Raw genomic sequence first — 19,965 nt, forward strand, 5'->3', positions numbered from 1 at the left:
TGTTTTAAGCATATGAGCAGTGCACTTTAAATAAGAGACTTTGTGCTATTGCCTAAATTTTATGAGGATATCGGATGATGCTGAGTATGTTTAGATTAGTGACATTATTTATTAGAAAGAGAAGTATGAGTTAAGTCTTTCCGATATTTTTAAAATAACTTGTATTTATCGTTCTACTTGGTATTAGTAATAGTATTGAGGGATAATCCATTGAGTATGTTTGAGATCGGTGTATATATTCAGTAGATTGGAGATAATTTATTTAAATAGGTTGTATCATATTATCATAGGTGATTATGGCATTACAATGTATATTGTTGTAGTTAGCAGGAAAAGTGATGAATTGGGATAGCTTGAGGTATTTTGGAGTAGAATATGATTCAATTAATAGAATGAATGTACTCTTTCTTGCAGACTAGTGGTATTATTGATGTGTATAGACATGGTATGATTACCTATCTGACCTAGATCTAGAAAATTTAATTTTGTAAGGGAGTTACTTGTGGTGATATAAGTTATAGATTTGAAAAAGTAAGATTGTGGAGTTGTCGATTTGATTAGAAGGTACTGGAACTAGATATGTGGATTTTCTTATAATACCAGTGTGATTTAAATTTTGAGTTCAAAATTTTTATAAGGGGGGAAGGAAAATGTAACAACCCAACTTAAAATAAATAAATAATTAATTAATTAATTAATTAATTTTGGGCACGACGTGGCCGACCACACTGTGGCCGGCCTCGTGCCCATGCAAGCTGCTCATGCAGCTTGCCTGGTGGGGCACCACATGCCTACTGCCGTTGTCACAGCCAACTACCTTCCCTCTCTCTCTTTAAATCTCTCTCTATCTATCTCTCTCTCGGTCACTCTCTCACTGTACTTCTCTCTCGCACTCCTTCCTCTCCTCGTTGCCGATGTCGGCCCGCCGCCACCTCCCTGATGCCGCCGTCACCGCCGATGAGATCCCTCATTCCCTCTCTCTTTCCTTTTCGTCCTCTCTCTCTCTCTCTTTCTTGCCCGAGTCCGCAACCCCCTCCCTCACCTTCTCTCTTTCTTCTCTTTCTCTTCTCCTCCTCCTCTTCTTCTTCTTCTTCTTCTTCTTCTTCTTATTTCTTTCTTTCTTTCTTTCTTTCTTTCTTTCTTTCTTTCTTTCTTTCTTTCTTTTTCTCCTTCTTCCTCGACTTATTCTCCTTCTTTCTGCTAACATATCCATGATCATATAATCCATCACCATCAATCTTCTATATCATGGTTATATGTGCATAGGAGAGTATCTGTGCGTGACGGGCTCCGCCCGACCTGTCACGTGTGCAGCGCGTGCCTGTGGGCGTGTGGGCATGCATGTGCCCGTGCCGGGCGAGGGCGTTATAGTTTATGACTAGCCTAGCTCATCAAATCGCACCAAAGTCTATGTGGTGTTATTGGACCATGATAAACTGCTCAGGAGGCTCAAGCTCTACTAGCAATGGCTCAAAACCAAATGAAGCTTTCAAGTTGAGATTGGGTTTATATCCAGCTCCAATCGTATCAGCAATTCTTGGTACGACTCATACCTAGCCAAAAGCTGGCTCACCGTTACTTCAGGCCATAGTAGGTCCTAGAGAGGATTGGACGTAGCATACTGATTAGGCTTGCTCGAGAAGCCGAGGATACACCCAGTCTTTCATATCTCTAGCCTAAGAGCTCAAGGAAGACCGGTTGAACCGGTTACAACTATCTTATTTGATATGGAGCTATATCCAACCAAATACAATCCAATGAAGGTGTTGGCTAAGAGACGGACTCGACGAGATGGTGGATGGGTGACAGAAGTTTTGGTGGAATGGTTCGGCCAACCCATAAACAAAGCAACAGGAACTCGAGGGGGACTTCATGGATCATTTTCTCAATTTCTCAATGAGAGCAAAGGGAATTGAAGCATGACGGAATGATATGGTTTGGACTTAATCGAATCACCTCATAAAGGATAGTGGGTTTGCTATGTCGAACTCGGGGTTTAGTCATATTTTTTAGACTTCCTAGTTTTGGGCTTGAGTATTTGAACGTCCAACGTGGATCCCTACTCTGACTTAGGTTATTGTAAGAGTTTATTTAGTTTAGGATTAACATCTATATATGTGGAGAGCAACCTAACCTAGGGCATGAAAGATTATTTGGATTTGCCTCTTCCTTTACCTCCTATCTTTTTTGATCTCCCTCCTTCACATTCTCTCAAGCCAAGGCCGACGTCCACTAAGTCGATGCCACGTCCTCCATCCATTGTCTGCTGATCCCCCTACTCTCGTAGGGCTGGTCCATTCCTCTCTCTCCTCTTTCCTTTATTCGCGAGGTTACCATTATCCTCGCTGTCATCACCATCAATCTTCTATATCATCACCAAATTGCCTACCCATCACTATAAATATACTCTTAGGATTGGACCATATCATAGTTGCTTTTAGAAAGCGACTTTTCATAATTCATCTATCCTAATTGGGCAAATTAGAATATTATCATGAACATTTTTATATTACTATGCTTCCTTACATTTTTAAGTAAAATACACACACACACACATATATATATATATATATATATATTATTAAACAATTGAAGAAAGACGAGAAATAAATTGCTTTCTCTGGGCCCGATGAAATTCCACATTTTCTTCGCTCATTCGGCTTTGATTGTGTAATAGCTTCGTTCATAGAAAGGTGGAAAGCCGGCCGAATAAGAACTTTTATACTGAGTGGAGATGGAGACAAAATTACTTAAATGACTATTTTTGCTAAACAAATATATGTTTAGAAAAAAGTTCATGACAACTTAGTGATACAAAATACAAAATTCAGAAAGGTAAAGTAAACATTTATCCAAACTGGTAACAAAATTTAAAATTTAAAAAAGAAACACAAACAACTTTTAATTTTAGAAAAAAAAAACTGTATACAAAATAAAGTGAGGTAAAGTATAATCAACTCTACTTCTTTTCTTTCGTGTCAGAGAGATGTAGATAGATCCACCGTCCACGTGACTTACATTAGAAATATTCTGCTGAGATTATTGATACGCAACAACCATTCACTAATAACAACAGCTTACTAATGAATCGATTCTTCCCTTCCCTTCCCTTCCACCATCCAAGTGTCTATCAATCAACCCTCAACTCGATCGTTTGGTCCACACCCTACCATAATAATCAACGTCACGCGCCGACTACCACAGCCCACACACGTACACATCTCACATGAATACGACACCGGCAAAAGGATAAAGACAACGAGACGAGGTGCGTAGATCCGGAAGACAAAAACTCCACCCCCCCCCCTCCCCTCCCCCAACCCCAAACAAAGAAAAAAGAAAAAAAGCGATTCGCTCCACCGCCCACTCCCACGTGTCGCCCCATAATTCTTGTGGCCAGCCTTCGGCGGTTGCAACTTTCATTCTGGCCCCTTTTTTTCTTTCAAACCTTTTTTTGTCCGGTAGTGCTGCCAGTACTGGTTATCTGATCCTTAATTACTTTATATGCCGAAGTTTTACAAATTACTCCATGTGTTTCTGCTATTAATTTTTCTATCCAAATTTAATATAAAAATTATGAAAAATAAAAAATTATTTGAATTGCTCTTCTTCTTATGCCTAAAATTTTACAACAAAAATACACTTTTAACCTCTTCTTAGCTTCTCCTATATAAAATATTTTATAAAGCATCAAATCTTAGTTATTATCGAACTAGCATAATATACCTCATATTAAATACATAATTATGAATAACATTTTTATAATTTAAAAAAAATATGAAGAGAAGATTCATTAAACAATGAGATTACTAGTATCCTAATTTATACCTTTTCGTTAAGTTAGGATGGAAAAATTAATAGTTTTACATTAGTGTAAATTATATAGAGATAAAATGATACAAATAAAAGTTTAAGGAAATAATACTTTAATCCACAAGGGTATAATTTTAAAATTTACCTAATTTAGATATGTAGAATGAGTATAATATCTTGTTATATAAAACAGCTTACCTTTCACATATTTACAATTTATACTTTATTTATAAACTATACCTTACATTTTAATAAATATTTGTAAAATATGCTGGGATCCTTTTGCTCTTGTATTCCTGTTGGGGCCAATGTCATATTTTTACATGTTGTAACTTATATTTCACAAGTTGTAGGGGTTTGTTAATAGCTCTACCTTATTATTTGATATTATACCATCTATTAACTAAACTTAACTAAATTCATAGTTTTAACTTAATTATAGTAAAGACGTGACTAAAATATCATTATCCAATCTAAAACTCAAATTCACAATAAGAATTTCATCTCCTTTATAACATAAAATTGAGAATTTCAAATACAATGTAGCTTTCTAATAAACAACAGAGGAGAAGAGAGGGTTAAGAGCTCCCAATTTCCTTCTCTTTAGCTTTTAGATTTTAGGAGAAGTATCATCATACCATCATGCTTGAGAAGTTAATAGAGCATTTTAGTTATTTTAATACACACATAGAATAAACTAGATAGAATATTATCTTTTCTATGCCATCTGCCTAAACTGTATTAGTCTTAACCTAACTCAGGGCTTATTCTGTAGATATTTTGATAAACATATAGGATGTGAATATTAAAAATATAAACCACAAGTATATGAAAAAGGTTAGGATATAATTGTCATATGTACATCTTGGATGCTTTTATAAGTACAGTGCAAAAGACACCAAGCATTGTTCTCTTTTTTCCACACACACACACACACACACACACACACACACACACACCATAAAGACTATATAACGAAGAGAGGTGAGAGGAGAGAGAGAGAGAGAGAGAGAGAGAGAGAGAGAGAGAGAGGGGGAAAAAGGAGAGAAGGGTCACAGGGAGATCACAGGTTACACGCACCTTGGTGTATCTTTTCTCTTAGCTTTTGGAGAAAGATAATATATATTTAGATCCAGATGGAGGAGAGGTCTGGGAGGAAGAAGAGTGGAGCAGGGGAAGGGAACTCCGGGAAGGTGGTGGTGGATGGGAGTGAGATAAGGGAGTTGGTGGAGAACAAGGAGGCGTTCGACAATTTTGTGGAGCATAAGTTCCGGGAGCTCGACGCCAACCGCGACGGAAAGCTCTCGGTGAAGGAGCTCCAGCCCGCCGTCGCCGACATCGGCGCCGCCCTCGGTCTCCCGGCCCAAGGGTCGTCGCCGAAGTCCGACCACATCTACTCGGAGGTAACTCTTACTGTCTTGGGATTCTTTCTTGGTTTCTAATTAGCCTTCCTCGAGGAGAAGCACAAGATTCTCTGCATCCATGGATGGAGGAATTTGATTTAAGCAATCCTTTTGGTTTTCTTTTGTTTTCATGTATAGTACCCGTCTAACATTTTTAATTTTTTGCATAAATACTCGTTAAAATAATACCTCTCAAACCTGATCAACCGCTAAGATTTCATCAGTTAACTATAGAAAAAACATAAATACCCTTAGTATTATTTAAATGCTTTTTTTTGTCAATTAAAGTTATTTATGTGTAACATAATGAAAGTTATAGAAAGACATACACGCAAATAAAAAACTTTGGAGGGATACGTGCAAAAACTTTCAAAAAAAAAAAAAAGGAAATACATGGCGAGATTCCATTGGTGCGCTATAACAGGACCACCGTATATGCTAGAAAATTCCTACAACTTGGATGATATAGGATTGATAATGACATCCTCCCCTTGGATTTAATTAGACGGTCTCCTGCGCATTAAAATGTGTACAACATGAAAGGTTGACGTGGCAAGTTGTTGTGGTGTGGGTCCCACCGGAGAGGGAGTAGGTAATTGAATATGTGCACGTGTTACATGTTTGATGAGAAGAAGTGTTGCTAAATCTTGCACTTTACCTTCCAACTTTTGGATTGGCTTCAAGCTTACGCCCATCTTTTAACATTCGTCCCGCACTAACATGATAGCCTGAGAATCGAATCAGTTTAGTGATATCTGAAACCAAATTTATTTATGAACGGGCCACCACTGTAGCTCGATCGTTAGATTTTACTGGTGCATGAAAAATGTTATGGGTTTGATTTTTCCTGTTGACGTTAAAATTAATATTTAATAAATTTCATATGTACGCTCAGTATACACAAACATATATACATATAAATATAGAAAATTTTACAATTCACACTCTACATTTTATCTATTTTGTAATTTAAACGGTACTAGCAAAAAATATTTCGTTATAATATAAAATAATTAAATTACCTATGCTTTCTTCAAAGAAGGACAGAAAGGAAGAAAGGAAGAAAGGAAGAAAAATAGTGGTGAAAGTATTTTAATAATTTAGTCGATATTTGTTAGTCAAAATAACATCAGGATGTAATATGAGAATTATACAGAAAAAAAAGAGGTCTAGTTATTAAATCCATTCTCACATATATATATATATATATATAATGGATAACTCTATGTCTAGCTTATAATTAGTTTATGAATTTTAGTTGTACAAATCTTGATGCTTGGATTGGTTAAACTTAATGAGTTTAATTATGACGTACTTCTTAATCTTATGAACAACACTAAAAATGAATTGTCGACATCTTCGATTACTAGAGAGGTAATTGAGAATGGGGCCTTCTTATATATCTGTAAGACGTGGTCATTAATTTAGTCATTCATATACCTTAAGAGTTAATTGACAACATATGTTCATTTATTTAAATGACATGAGCAACATATGCGTAGGCAGGCTGTTAGAATTTTAAGAACAATTTGTATTACTATACAGAGTGTTTTACAATAGTTCGAGACCAATAACTGAAACATCGCTTAACCTAGTACTGCATGAATCTATCAGGAAAAGATGACTTTGATATGTACTGCAAAGCCTATGCACTACTGTGATGTACTTGTACTAATCTTTGCAGGTTTTGAATGAGTTCACGCATGGCAAGCAAGAAGAGGTGAGCAAATCTGAGTTCCAAGTGGTGCTCTCTGACATCTTGTTGGGAATGGCGGCTGGACTCAAGAGGGATCCGATAGTGATCTTAAGGATAGATGGAGAAGATCTCAAAGAATTTGTCGAAGGCCCGAGATTTGAGCCGGAGGCAGTCGCAATGTTCTCGCAAATGGAGTCAGAAAATGCCACCTTAAGAAGCTTCTTGTTGAGGGGCCTTGGACAACTTACTGTTGAGCATGGAATGCCACCTTCCTCCGATTCTTGGGTAATGAACATTAACACTTATAATATCATGAATCCTTATATATATACATATTAAACAAGTAAAAGTAGTTAAAATTTCTAATACGAAAGGCAATCTTAAGCTTTTAGTAAATGGTGGTCCTTATATTTCGTATTAGAACATGCACATCACTGCCTTCATTTCACCTTGCTGATGAAAAGCCTCCTCTTTCACGTTTCCGCAGTTAAAGATCATGCAGAGTTTTCCTGTTGAATTAATTTGTAACCAAACTTTCCTTCCTTCTCTCCCTATTTCCCCTCTTTATGAAAAATTACTTGAAAAAATTAGGCAGGAAATTATAATATTCTAAGCATATTTGTATGAGTAAACAGAAGGTGATATTTTTCTCGAATGTACTTGAAAAATGAAGCTAATTTGCAAATATTTCAAAACGAAAGGTGGTGATATATGCATGAAATCATACGTTTGAGTAGCATCAAATGTAGGTGGTGATATATGCATGAAATCATACGTTTGAGTATGGCACTTAATCATTACTATGTTTTGGTGATAGGGTGTTTATCCCTGCTGGATTTAGTAGATGGTATAATTGAAACATGAACATATGTATCTGCAAATGCTTAGGTATGTAGTTTATTAATGGCTGCTCTTGTAATGTAGGTTGTGAGCAATATTGTAGAACCTGCTATGGAAGCACTTCCTACTGATCGACTCGAACAACCTGCTTCTCAAGAGAGCTTCTTAAAAGAATTTAAGAATTTTCTGGAAAACATTGTTCATCGCCTTCAAGAACACCATGTTATCGTTGCCCACAATGAGAACACCTTTGATGGAAGTGGCATCAAAAGATTGCTAGCTAACAAATTTGAATTGGATAAGGTTTGTTGTTCTATTCTTTCTTTAACACTCTATCCAAATTGTTTTCTGTCGTGTTCTTTTCGGCCACATTGTGTCAAATAAAAAACACTTGGATGAGCAGTTAAGTACTCTTGTCTGTGTTGCAAATTCTCATATGCATACTTCCTTATTGTGTAACAATTCTGCAATTATATAGGCACATAAAAGCCGCTAAATGTTGCATATCATCTGAACTTTTCAGCATTTGAAAAACATCATGCATGCCTAATAGATGCTTATGTATTATGAATATGCATTGTCATGTGCCTAGTGAAAACTTTTTATTTTAAGGCATCATATTCTGAAACTCAGTTGAATAAGAAGAGATCAGGAATTGCAATCTAAGCAACTCATTCTCGAATATTATCTCGACAAGAATATACTGCATTTCTTTAGGGCCTATTTTGGTTGCCACTTAACTCCCTTATCTACCCTCTCCTGCAGTAGAGATGTTATGCCCATAGTATGTTATCATGGAACCAAACAACTTAAGAGTAACATCTGTTATGCTCTTCTTGGATGTCAGTTGTTGGATTCTGTTTGGAGAGATTTACCAAAGGATCGGAATCATAAAACCTCAAAGGACTATCTTCGTGTTGCACAAGACAGGATAGCTGCATCGGCAGATTTACCTCCTTATGGTGCAGTTGACAAGGTACTACATGTTCGTACTCTATTACTTTTATTGTTATGGTCTAGTTTTATTTACTGAGAGCTTGAGATGTTGCAGTTTGATAATCTATGAACGAGAAACTAGAGGAGTGTCACTTCCTACATTTTAATCTTCTTGTGGAAATCCTCCCTGTTTCGACATATTTGTAAATGTAGCTCATACTTTCTCAGAAAATCTAGGTTATCCAGAGCAAGATAAATCAAGACATGACTTAATGGTAGACTTTCTATGACTTCAGAACTAAATAGCTACTCCTTGTTCAAGATTTCCAGGAAATTAGACCTTTCTTTCTCATGATATCCATGAAGTCACTGATGCTAATTAGGCTTTTATTATGTTGGATACACTGACCCCAATAAATCATACAGATGTATGGTTTAGCGACTTGCCTACTTACGGTCTAAGATCTTTGAGGTTTCAGCTGAAATGGAACAGTTTTGTCTGAACTTATTCAAAACCTATACAGCTCGATTTCACTCATTGTCGAAAGATTTTGAAGTTTCAGCTGAAACAAAACTTTTGCGAAAGTGTTGAAGGATAAAACCAGCAAAAATTTCTGGTTTTGACCTTAGTTTTTGACCACTATCTGCTGAAACTGATCATTTTTACCTATAGTTTTTTTGTTTATTCTAGAATCTAAACTAAAGCCAACAGAAGCCGAAGGGGAACACAATACAGAACAATAGGACTACAACCTATTATGCCACTGAAACAACTTCAGCTTCCTTATCAATATTAATAGCTTAGTTACCACCTTCTCTGGAAATTATTTTCTCTTTTTGATCCTAACTACTGACAATATGAATTATTCTCCCCAACACTTTCTTCTATGCAATGTTATGAAGACCAAAAGGAAACTGCAAGCTGATGTTATGGACATCAAGCATTTAATTTTTGCAGATGTAAAATTATGTTTTACATATTAACGTTTCAGATAAGCTACTATAAGTGAACAAGGAAATGTTATTTACCCAATAATAGAAGCAATAAATTTACTCTTTCTCTGAAACAATTAATGATGAAATTCTCTGTGCTGTGTAAATGCAGGTCGATGCCGTCGTCAATGAGGCCTTCAGGATCGTGAATGCCGACGATGGGAAGATGATCGACGAAGCTGAGTTCAAGAATTTGCTGACTGAGATTCTTGGGAGCATCATGCTTCAGCTGGAGGGCAATCCAATCTTCGTCTCCTCCAACTCAGTCGTTCATGAGCCTCTTGCCTCTCCATCTACGCTCTTGCCTTTGCCTCCAACTTCTTCAACTGAGTGATTAACCCCCCAAGAAAAGAAGAAAAAGAAGAAGGAGAGTGATAATGAACAAAAGAATGAGAGACCAAGAACCAGCATTGAGAAGGCTATAATCTGATCTTAGTACTGGTGTTGGCTTCTCTAGATGTTTAATTTGTTCTTCTCCTACCAGCAGATATATTTGCCAGATACTAGGAAATGCTTACTTGTTCATAATTAAGATGTTTTCTTTTTTTTGTTTGTCCTACTGCAGCCAGAGCTGGCCTATGTTTGGTGTTTAGTTCTGAGGGTGTCTATCATCACATAATTCTCTTGATAGATTTCTAAGCTAGGTTGGTTGTTGAAATTTATAAATAAATACAAAAGGACAGAAGCTAAATTGCTTGTGGTGATGGTGAGTTCCAATGGATCTCAAGTTTGAATTTCTAGTTAATATCTTTGGTTGAAACCATTAAACGATCACATTTCAGTAACAATATATTATAATAATCCGAGAAAAAGGACTTATTATTGTCCCATAACTTTTATTATTTCTGTCTTATTTTAAATCGTTAATGGAAATAAATACATTAACAATAACAGTGACATTTATGCAATCCACTTCGGAGCTTGCATTCTCCTCCTCTACATGACTGCGAGCACCAAGAATTGCATGTCTGATTATCTGAATCACCCAAGCAATGATCAATGTCATTGTTATCACCCCAGGGACGATAATCTTTGCAACATCCCACAGCAGCACTTGGATCTAATTGACCATCAAATAGAATAAGTTATATAAACATCAAAAATTGAATAATTCGCAATAACAACAAAGGGAATGAATAATAGGATTTGAAAGAGTTCAAACTGACTTACCTGCTATACTCAGCATAAAACATAAGATTAAAAAGATTGACACTCCAACTCGAGACATTTCTTATCTCCTTGGTCTATCTTTTTGTTTTCTTTCTTTTGTTTATTGTTTTCTTTTTCTTTTTTGAGATGTTAGAAAGGAGTATATATAATTGATATTCTTATGCAGCGAGATGATTTTAAGGATTTCTTTCCATTTGGAGCTTCCAGGGGAATATAATACAGATGTTATGAAATTATATATAGAAGTAATGAATATAAAGTATAGACATCGCATCTATTGATTCTTGGTGAAATCCAAATGTTTCAAGAAAGAAATCATGCATTGACTATTGAGTATATATATGTATATATGTCATGTTCATTATGACACAATAAAATTAGAGGATTTCTCATGTTTGTCTCCATTTAGTGATTTTAGAGAGATGGCCAAATTAACGGTGAAACAAATTAAACTTATGAAAACATATTATGATGCTTAATTAGAATACAGTGTAATGGGGAGAAATTTACCAAATCTTATTGATAGCATATGATCATAGAGATGATTCATTTATCTAAAATATACAGCAAGTAGTGAATAGGCATGTTGTTTGTTATTGTAGATGAAACCTACTGATCATCTAAAAAATAAGCTTTCATAGTTTCATTACAAAAGCAACACTAGTTTATTGATTACATTAAAGACTGTTATTTGACATAATGGTTACTCTCTTTTTTTCTGGAAATTTCTTAAAAACGTGCTATGTTTTGCCTTTAGTATTATTCAATCATAACATATGAGTACTTATTATTTGATCCATGAAGTCGCTAAGTAAAATCATATCCATATTATTTTCCTCGGATTTAAATTAAGATGCAGATAGTGAATGGATATGAAAATCTCAATCCATATATATATGTAATAAAACTCAAATATGGAACCGAAAACCGTTTTCATCCCTATTGGTTTTTTCTTCTTCTTTTCTCGACCATTAAAAACTTACTCAGCGTTGTTAAGATCATTTTAAATCTATAACTAATTTTAAATCTTCTTAAAGACTACTATGAAAGAGATAATACCTTTCAAAGGTGGAGCATAGCATTTCCAACTCAACTCTCTGTCTTCTGGGGAAGCTTAGCCCTTCTATATGGTGGGTCTAAGGTCAGGTATGTCCAAGGCCCAGAGTCCGACGACCTTGATGGAGTTATTGCAAGTTGCCAAGAATATTTTTCTCATCTCCTTCGCCTTAGAAGTGGAAAAATGGCAAGCGCAATACGACAGTCACTGGTCCTGCAATAGAGAGGTACCTATTTGCTGTAGCCTATTTTCTGTCAGATTTTCCACCGAAATGTTGGTGTTTCAACTTTAGTGAATTTTGGATGTAATTCTTGAAAACTAAAATGAGGCAATGTTTTGTTGCAAGAGTCGATGCCCACTGACTGACTCTCTGGGCGTTGCTAAATGGTCAAGGTTTATTAGAGTTCATTGATAGGTTCAAGAGTGCAACAATATGAAGATTAGCCCAAATTCTTCTTAGGGTGAGTGAAACTTTCGAGGAGATCTATGAGAGATCTAACCATCTAATAGATCTGTAACTTGGAAAAATTATTCCTCTTGAAGTAAGGAATCCAACGCAATCGAGATCATGTCGATTGGACTTGTAGATCAAAGTTATGGGGAAAATACTGATCATGGGTCAGATGATGGCGTGAGGAATGTGGGTAATGGAATAGGGAAATAATAATTGAGTTTTGTGGAAGATGGTGGCTATGGTAGCGGGGTAGAACATTATGCTAGATGAAGGGGGAGAGAGTGGACCGATCATTGAGAGGCAAGGGGGCACGGTCAGATTGAGAGAGGAAGAAGACGACGTTCAATATTGGATACCGTTGCAGGAGAGAGAGAGAGAGAGAGTGGGGGAAGGATAACTCCAATATTTCATCAATAATTCTCAACTAGATTGACTTTCACATATTTAGAGGCTAACCTATCAATAAAATAATTAAAACATAACCCTAAGATAATGCAGTTCGCCGATTGCGTTCGAACGCAGCCGAACGAGTTCGAACGCAGATTTTGCGTTCTCTATCGTTACAAACGTGTGCAGGCGTTCAAACACACTAAACACGTTCTCTATTTTTGCGAATGTATGCAGGCATTCGATAGTCGCGTTCGAACACAGGAAGTCGCGTTCGAACGCAGGAAGTCGCATTCGAACGCGACTGCTAGAAATCCTATTCTTCCTAAATAAAAGCTATTTCTAAAATAAAAAATAAACAAAAGTCATAACTAGCGGAATCGTAACAGCCCACCACGCTTCCTCCACCTTGCCCTCAAGGTGTGAAGTCAGAAAATCGATCGACAATCTTGGACTCAAGCTCCCATGACGCCTCATCGGATGGTTTGCCCAACCATTCAACCAAGATCTCCATCTCTAGCCTCGAGCCATGTCACCTTTGTCATCATGCTAGTACCCATATCAGCTCCACCTGTTGCAAATCCTCCTCGGGTTCGAGTAGAACCAACCCCGCAACTTGATCTGGCCCAATCCTTGCTTTCAACAATGAAACATGGAACACTAGGTGTACTCTTGACTCCTCTGGTAGCTCAAGCTTGTAAGCGATTGGTCCAATACGCTCACAAACTCGAACTAGACCCAAAAATTTGAATGCCAATTTTTGGTTCTAAATAGGACGCAAGGTGATTTGACGATAGGGCTGAGCTCGTACAAACACCATGTTGCCCACACTAAACTCCTTCTCATGATGATGCTAATCATACATTTGTTTCATCCGATTCTGGGATGCTCTCGTATGCTCTGCAACATCCTAAGAGGAGCATCACGATCCATCAATGCCATATCAACCTCAGTCCGTTCCGACGAAGCCACCAAATCATACCCCCATAATGCCGGTACTGCCCGTCCATATACTACCTCATATGGGGGTCATGCTAGTGCTGCTGTGATGAGAAGTGTTATATGACCACTCAGCCCATGGAAGTAATTCCAACCAGCGTTTAGGATGATCACTAACGAAACACCGAAGGTATTGCTCAATTCCCCGATTAACCACCTCCGTTTGCCCGTCGATTTAGGGATGGTATGCCGAGCTCAAATTCAGTTTTGTGCCCTGCAACTTAAAGTATTCAGTCCAAAACTCACTGATGAATATAAGATCACGATCCGAAATAATTGAGCGAGGCATTCTATAAAGTATGACAACATTTTGGATGAAACATTCGGCTACCAATTTGGCGGAAAAAGGTGCGCCAAGGCTAAAAAATGGGCGTATTTACTCAACCTATCCACCACCACAAAGATAACTGAACACCCACGTACCAATGGTAACCCCTCTATGAAATCCATAGAGATATCCTCCCAAATATAATCCAATACCGGCAAGGGTTGTAGAAGTCCAACGGGCTTCAAGGTCTCCGTCTTTGCTCTTTGACACGTCTCACACTCCCTCACGTGTGCCTTGACGTCCTTCTTCATTCTGGCCCAGATACAGCTATATGATAGCCTCTTGTAAGTCCTTAGAACACCTTCATGACCTGCTTCAGGAGTGTTGTGGAAGTATTCTGGCAGTTTGGACTACAACGATGCATTCGCAGGTACTCGGATACACCCATGGTCAAGCAATAAACCATCTCTATGCTCCATCTCGGGATGATGCTCCGAATCAGCTCGAATCTCCTTCAATAACTCCCTTATGCCTAGGTCAACGGCACTTGCGCTCCTCAACTCCTTGAGGAAAGGAAAAGAAGGTATGGAAAAAGCTGCCAATTCAGCTCCAATCGGCTAGCGTGAAAGAGCATCCGCCGCTCGATTCCTCGTTCTGTTTTTGTATTGTATCTCATAGTCATACCCCAAGCTTTGTCACCCACCGTTACTATGCTAGTGTGTGTATCTACTGACTCATAAAATATGACAAACTCCTTTAATCAGTGCAGATGATGAAGTGACGTCCCACCAAATACGGCCTCCACTTTGACATGACGTGAATAATTACCAACATCTCTCTCTCATAAGTTGAAAGTTGTTGTGATCTACCGGACAAAGCTTTACTCAAGAATGCTATAGATCTGTCCCCTTACATTAGGACAACGCCTACTCCCACTCCGAATGCGTCACATTCAACAACAAATTCTCTTTGGAAATCTGGCAATGCCAAAACTGAGGCTAAAATCATAGCAGATTTTAATTCTTCAAAAGTCGCCGTCACCTTTTTGCTCCACACAAATGAGTCCTTCCTCAAAAGGGCGGTAAGTGGTGTTGCAATTTTACTATACCCAGTAACAAATCTACAGTAGTAACCTGTTAACCCAAGGAACGCACATGGCTCGTGGACATTCCTCGGAATCGGCCAATTGGTCATACTCTTTACCTTGCTTAGATTGGCTGCTACACCTTCTGCTAAAATGATATGCCCCAAATATTCCACTTTTCTCTCACACCACAAACATTTAGACATCTTGACTTTCAAAGAGTTTTCTTCAAGCAGCTTTAGCACTTCATGTAAATATTTCAAATGATCTTCTAAACTTCTACTATATATCAAGATATCATCGAAGAACACTAACACATACTGGCGCAAGAGTGGTTTGAAGATGTCATTCATTAAGCTTTGAAATGTCGCTAGGGCATTGGTCAATCCGAAGGGCATGACTCAAAACTCATAATGACCGTCATGAGTTCGAAAAGTTATTTTGTGCACGTCTTCGGGATGAACTCGGATTTGGTAATATCTTGCTCTAAGGTCCAGTTTGCTGAAATACGAAGCCCCTGTCAATTCATCCAATAACTATTCTATCATCGGTATTGGGTACCGGTCCTTGACGGTTATGGCATTGAGTGCTCGGTAGTCAACACAAAAATGCCACGAACCATCCTTTTTGCGCACAAGCAAAACCGGTGAGGAGTAAGCACTATTGCTCGGTTGAATGATTCCTTGTTCAAGCATCTCGGCAACCAGCTTTGTTATCTCTTCTTTTTATATATGAGGATACCGATATGGTCGTACATTAGTCGGCTCAGCTCTTGGTACAATGGCTATCTTGTGGTTTGAATTTTTGCATGACGATAGTCCTTGTGTCTCTTCAAACAACATAGAGAATTCAGATAATAATTGTAACAATTCTTGGGGTTTACTTGAGCTTAAGGAAGGCTCTGTTTCTTATGGAGATATCTAAAAGAGATAAGCTAACTATCTTGGCCGTGGTAGCCCCGCCATAAGTTGCAATGTGGGGTTAGATTGTGTTTTCATCCCATTTAGCCGCACCACCTTGCCATTTCTCCTAAATGTCATCCACATGTCGTGAAAATTGAACGTCACTGGCCCTAGGCTTTGTAACCACTGAGTACCCAAGATAAGACCAACACCCCGCAAGGCAAGTGAATACAAATGAACAATCAATTTGTGTCCTTGGACTCGAATTTCCACTCGATGACACAAACTGTCATCTTTCAATTTTGTTCCATCGCCAATTGCTACCTCAAATGCATTGATTGGCTCCGCTTTCAACCCAATCCTTCTCAGCAAGCACTCATTTAAGAAGTTATGTGTGCTTCCCAAATCAATGAGGATGTGCACGCAGTGCTTCTTGACCAACTCGTCTACCCAAAACATATTTGGTGCAACAGTTCCGGAGTAGGCGTGCATTGAAATTTCAGCTTGGATCATCTTGACTATCAATCAATATGATGCTCCCTATCATTTTGGCACACCGATGACCGGGAGTGAAACGTTCATCACATTTGAAGCATAGGCATTTTGTTACGATCACGCCTCTGGCTATGGTGCTCTGATACCAGCTTGTTACGATCACGCCTCTGGCTATGGTGCTCTGATACTAGCTTGGTACGATCACGCCTATGGCTATGGAGCTCTGATACCAGCTTGGTACGATCCCGCCTTATTGGTGAAGGGTCGATCTCTTCCAATTCTTGATCTAGACTAGATCTGACATAAAACTTTGAAATAAGATCCCGAAATATGCCGCCATCGGATCGACGTGAAACTTTGATGTTGTAGCCCCAGAAAATAGCTTTCCAAAAAATCTAGTTTCAGGCGAATCGGAGTTGGGGATCTCGAGATATCGTTCATTTAGTGGACGAACATCAGGATGCTCTGTTTTGGATCCGTGGATGGAGGCACGAGATCCTAGGCAATGGTGGATGAAGGTGGACCGGCGTTAATGTGGTGGCACCGGTGAAAAGTGATGGTGGAAGGGCTGTGGTTGATGGAAGGATTAGGGCAAGTGTTGGATAGATTGGACGAATGGGAGAAGAGGGCCACCCCTAAGGGACTAAGGTGATTAGCCGGACGAGGGAGGTTAGAAACGGCGTCGCCGGGGATTGAGAGAACGGGAGCGTAGAAGATGAAGGAGGCAAGGCAAAACTCAATCTCAATAATCAATAATCAATTTGGTTGCCTACCACATCCTTTTATAGGCTAACCAACAACTCAAATTAACCCTAAAAACATAATTTTCGTCGACCACGTTCGAACTCGCTCGACCGCATTCGAACGCACCGAGTTCGCTCTTCTGGATTTGCGAACGCGATGTAGGCGTTCGAACGCGCGATCGAACGCACCTGTCGGTATTTGCGAACGCGATGCAGGCGTTCGCAATGCGTTCGAACGAACCGCGTTCGAACGCACAGTACATTCTCTTCACCACTTTTACAACCCCGTTAACAAACCGCGTTCGAACTCACTCCACCCGCGTTCGAACGCGACTTACAGAAAACTTGTTTTAATGGAAATTAAACACTAAAACATGAAATAAAAACACTCCTAAAGTGAATCCATGCTCGAGACGACGTCGGTGAAGTCCGAATCGTATCAATCCACCACGCTTCTGCAACCTTGTCCTCAAGGTTTGAAGTTTGGAAAGCGATCCATGATATTTGACTCTAGCTCCCAGGTAGACTCGTTAGTAGATTTGCCCAGCCACTCAATTAGCACTTCAGTCTCTAATCTGGTCCCATGGCGTCTTCTCCTGCGGCCTAATACTCGGACCGGTTCAGTGGGGCCATCCTCCTCCATTAGTTCGGGTAAGGCCGAACCCACCACATGGTTAGGCCCGATCTGGGCCTTCAATGCTGATACATGGAAGACCAGATGTATCCTGGTTCCTTCAGGTAGGTCCAACCGGTAAGCTACTGGACCGATTCGTTGTAGCACTCGGTACGGACCGTAGTACTTGTAACCCAACTTTTGGTTCAAAATTAGTCTCAATGTGGATTGCCGATACGGTTGAGCTCGAACGAACACCAATTGATCCACCTCAAATTCTCGCTCACGTCGGCCTTTGTCATGAGTTTGCTTCATGCGGTTTTGAGCTGTGGCTAGGTGAGTCTTGAGCAGTCTCAATGTTTCATCTCGATCAGCAAGCTCCAAGTCAAGCTCGGTCCTATCCGCCGCCGCGAGTCTATCATAGGCACGCAAGACAGGGGGAGTGCGCCCATAAACCGCCTCAAAGGGAGTCATGCCAATGCTAGAGTGATGAGCAGTATTGTATGACCACTCAGCCCATGGAAGGAATTTGACCCAATCCTTTGGTCGTTCCGCCACAAAGCATCGCAAGTATTGCTCCAGTCCGCGATTCACCACCTCGGTTTGGCCATCCATCTCGGGGTGATAAGCTGAACTCAGGTTGATTTGAGTCCCTTGCAAACTGAAGAACTCGGACCAAAACTCACTGATGAAGATGCGATCCCGGTCTGACACGATCGTCCTAGGCATTCCATGCAAGCGTGCCACTTCCCGAACAAAAATTTCAGCAACCCTTTTTGCTGAAAACGGGTGAGACAATGTTATGAAATAAGCATATTTGCTCAGTCTATCCACCACAACAAACACCACCGATTGTCCCCGAACCTCCGGCAGCCCCTCGATGAAGTCCATGGAGATATCCTCCCAAATACGCTCTGGTATAGGTAGTGGTTGTAGCAGCCCGCTAGGCTTGAGTGCCTCCGATTTGACTCGTTGGCAGATTTGACATTCACGCACATACTTCTTCACGTCCGTCTTCATCGCTGTCCATGTACAGTTTTGGGCCAGCCGCTTGTAGGTATGTAATACCCCTTCATGCCCTACTATAGGAGTATCATGGAAGTGTGCCATCAATAGTCTCCGTAGCTCTTCGTTCCGGGGTACTTTGATTCGCCCGCACTCTAGTACTAACCCATCGCGCTCCTCGTGCTCGGGGTGGCTTGAGGGGTTCTCTCTCAACTCCTCCATGAGTTGGACCAGCTCACTATCCTCTGCACTACCTCTCCGCAGATCTGAGAAGAAAGGAAAGGTGGGCGCCGAGAAAGAAGCGAGCTCCCTTGCGACCCCTTCATTTGGAAGTTCAAGCAGCGGTTGGCTTCCATCTAGCAGCACTCTCTTGTCATTTCTCCAAAACGTCAATGTGAGGCTTGTAAAATCAAATGTCACGGGCCCCAAGCTTCGAAGCCATTGGGTCCCCAAAACAATATCGGCACCTTGCAAGGCCAATGGATAAAGATCCAATGTGAAAGTTTGGCCTTGTACCTTCAATTCCACACCTCCACAAATAAAATCTGCTCGCAATGTGGTGCCATCTCCGATAATCACATCGAAACCTTTCGTGGGTTCCGACTCAAGCCCAATCTTCCTAAGGAGCCTCTTGTCAATGAAGTTGTGGGTGGACCCGGTGTCAATCAAGATTCTCACTGTGGTTTTCTTGACTACACTGTTCACCCGCAAGGTCTTTGGCGCAGCTGTCCCCGAATAGGCGTGGAGGGAGATTTCCGCTATCATGTCCTCCACGTGTTGCTCCTCAGCTTCTTCTCCTTGATATCCAGCCACATCTGCACCTTCAGCTGCAAACTCGTCCTCCGCTTCCTCCAATCTATCAATTAGCATCACCGATCCCATCGGTTTAGCGCAGCGATGCTCGGGTACAAACTTCTTATCACAACGGAAGCATAGGCCCTTGGCTCTTCTTTCTTCTACATGGGCTGGTGTGAGTGCTCGTCCCAGACCTCTAGGTGCATACTTCACATCTTGGGATGGCTTCAAGGGTGCTCGAGGAGGTACCACTATAGCAGCAACCCTTGGTACTCCGATAGTATTTCCCGCCGCTATGTTTGGTTGAGCTTG

The 19,965-nt window shown here is 39.8% G+C and overlaps 1 protein-coding gene across 1 annotated transcript; it reads left to right on the forward strand.

The window, feature by feature from the left end:
* Positions 1-4,352: 4,352 nt before the first annotated feature.
* LOC140783362 (uncharacterized) lies at positions 4,353-10,372 on the forward strand. The gene is made up of 5 exons (XM_073130231.1): positions 4,353-5,216; positions 6,901-7,197; positions 7,837-8,055; positions 8,600-8,728; positions 9,794-10,372. Exons 1-5 carry the CDS (start codon positions 4,950-4,952, stop codon positions 10,013-10,015), a joined length of 1,134 nt encoding a protein of 377 aa, XP_072986332.1. The 5' UTR covers positions 4,353-4,949; the 3' UTR covers positions 10,016-10,372.
* Positions 10,373-19,965: the final 9,593 nt, after the last annotated feature.

The sequence above is a fragment of the Typha latifolia genome, chromosome 3 (assembly GCF_019914945.1).
Source record: "Typha latifolia isolate L0001 chromosome 3, TyphaL0001v2, whole genome shotgun sequence".
NCBI classification, from domain to species: domain Eukaryota; kingdom Viridiplantae; phylum Streptophyta; class Magnoliopsida; order Poales; family Typhaceae; genus Typha; species Typha latifolia.

Bases quoted from the DNA above. Each gene is read 5' to 3' on its own strand.
- LOC140783362 (XM_073130231.1), top strand. From the start codon at position 4,950: ATGGAGGAGAGGTCTGGGAGGAAGAAGAGTGGAGCAGGGGAAGGGAAC. The intron at 8,056-8,599 runs GTTTGTTGTTCT...CTTGGATGTCAG, and splicing joins ACAAATTTGAATTGGATAAG to TTGTTGGATTCTGTTTGGAG. The intron at 8,729-9,793 runs GTACTACATGTT...GTGTAAATGCAG, and splicing joins CTTATGGTGCAGTTGACAAG to GTCGATGCCGTCGTCAATGA.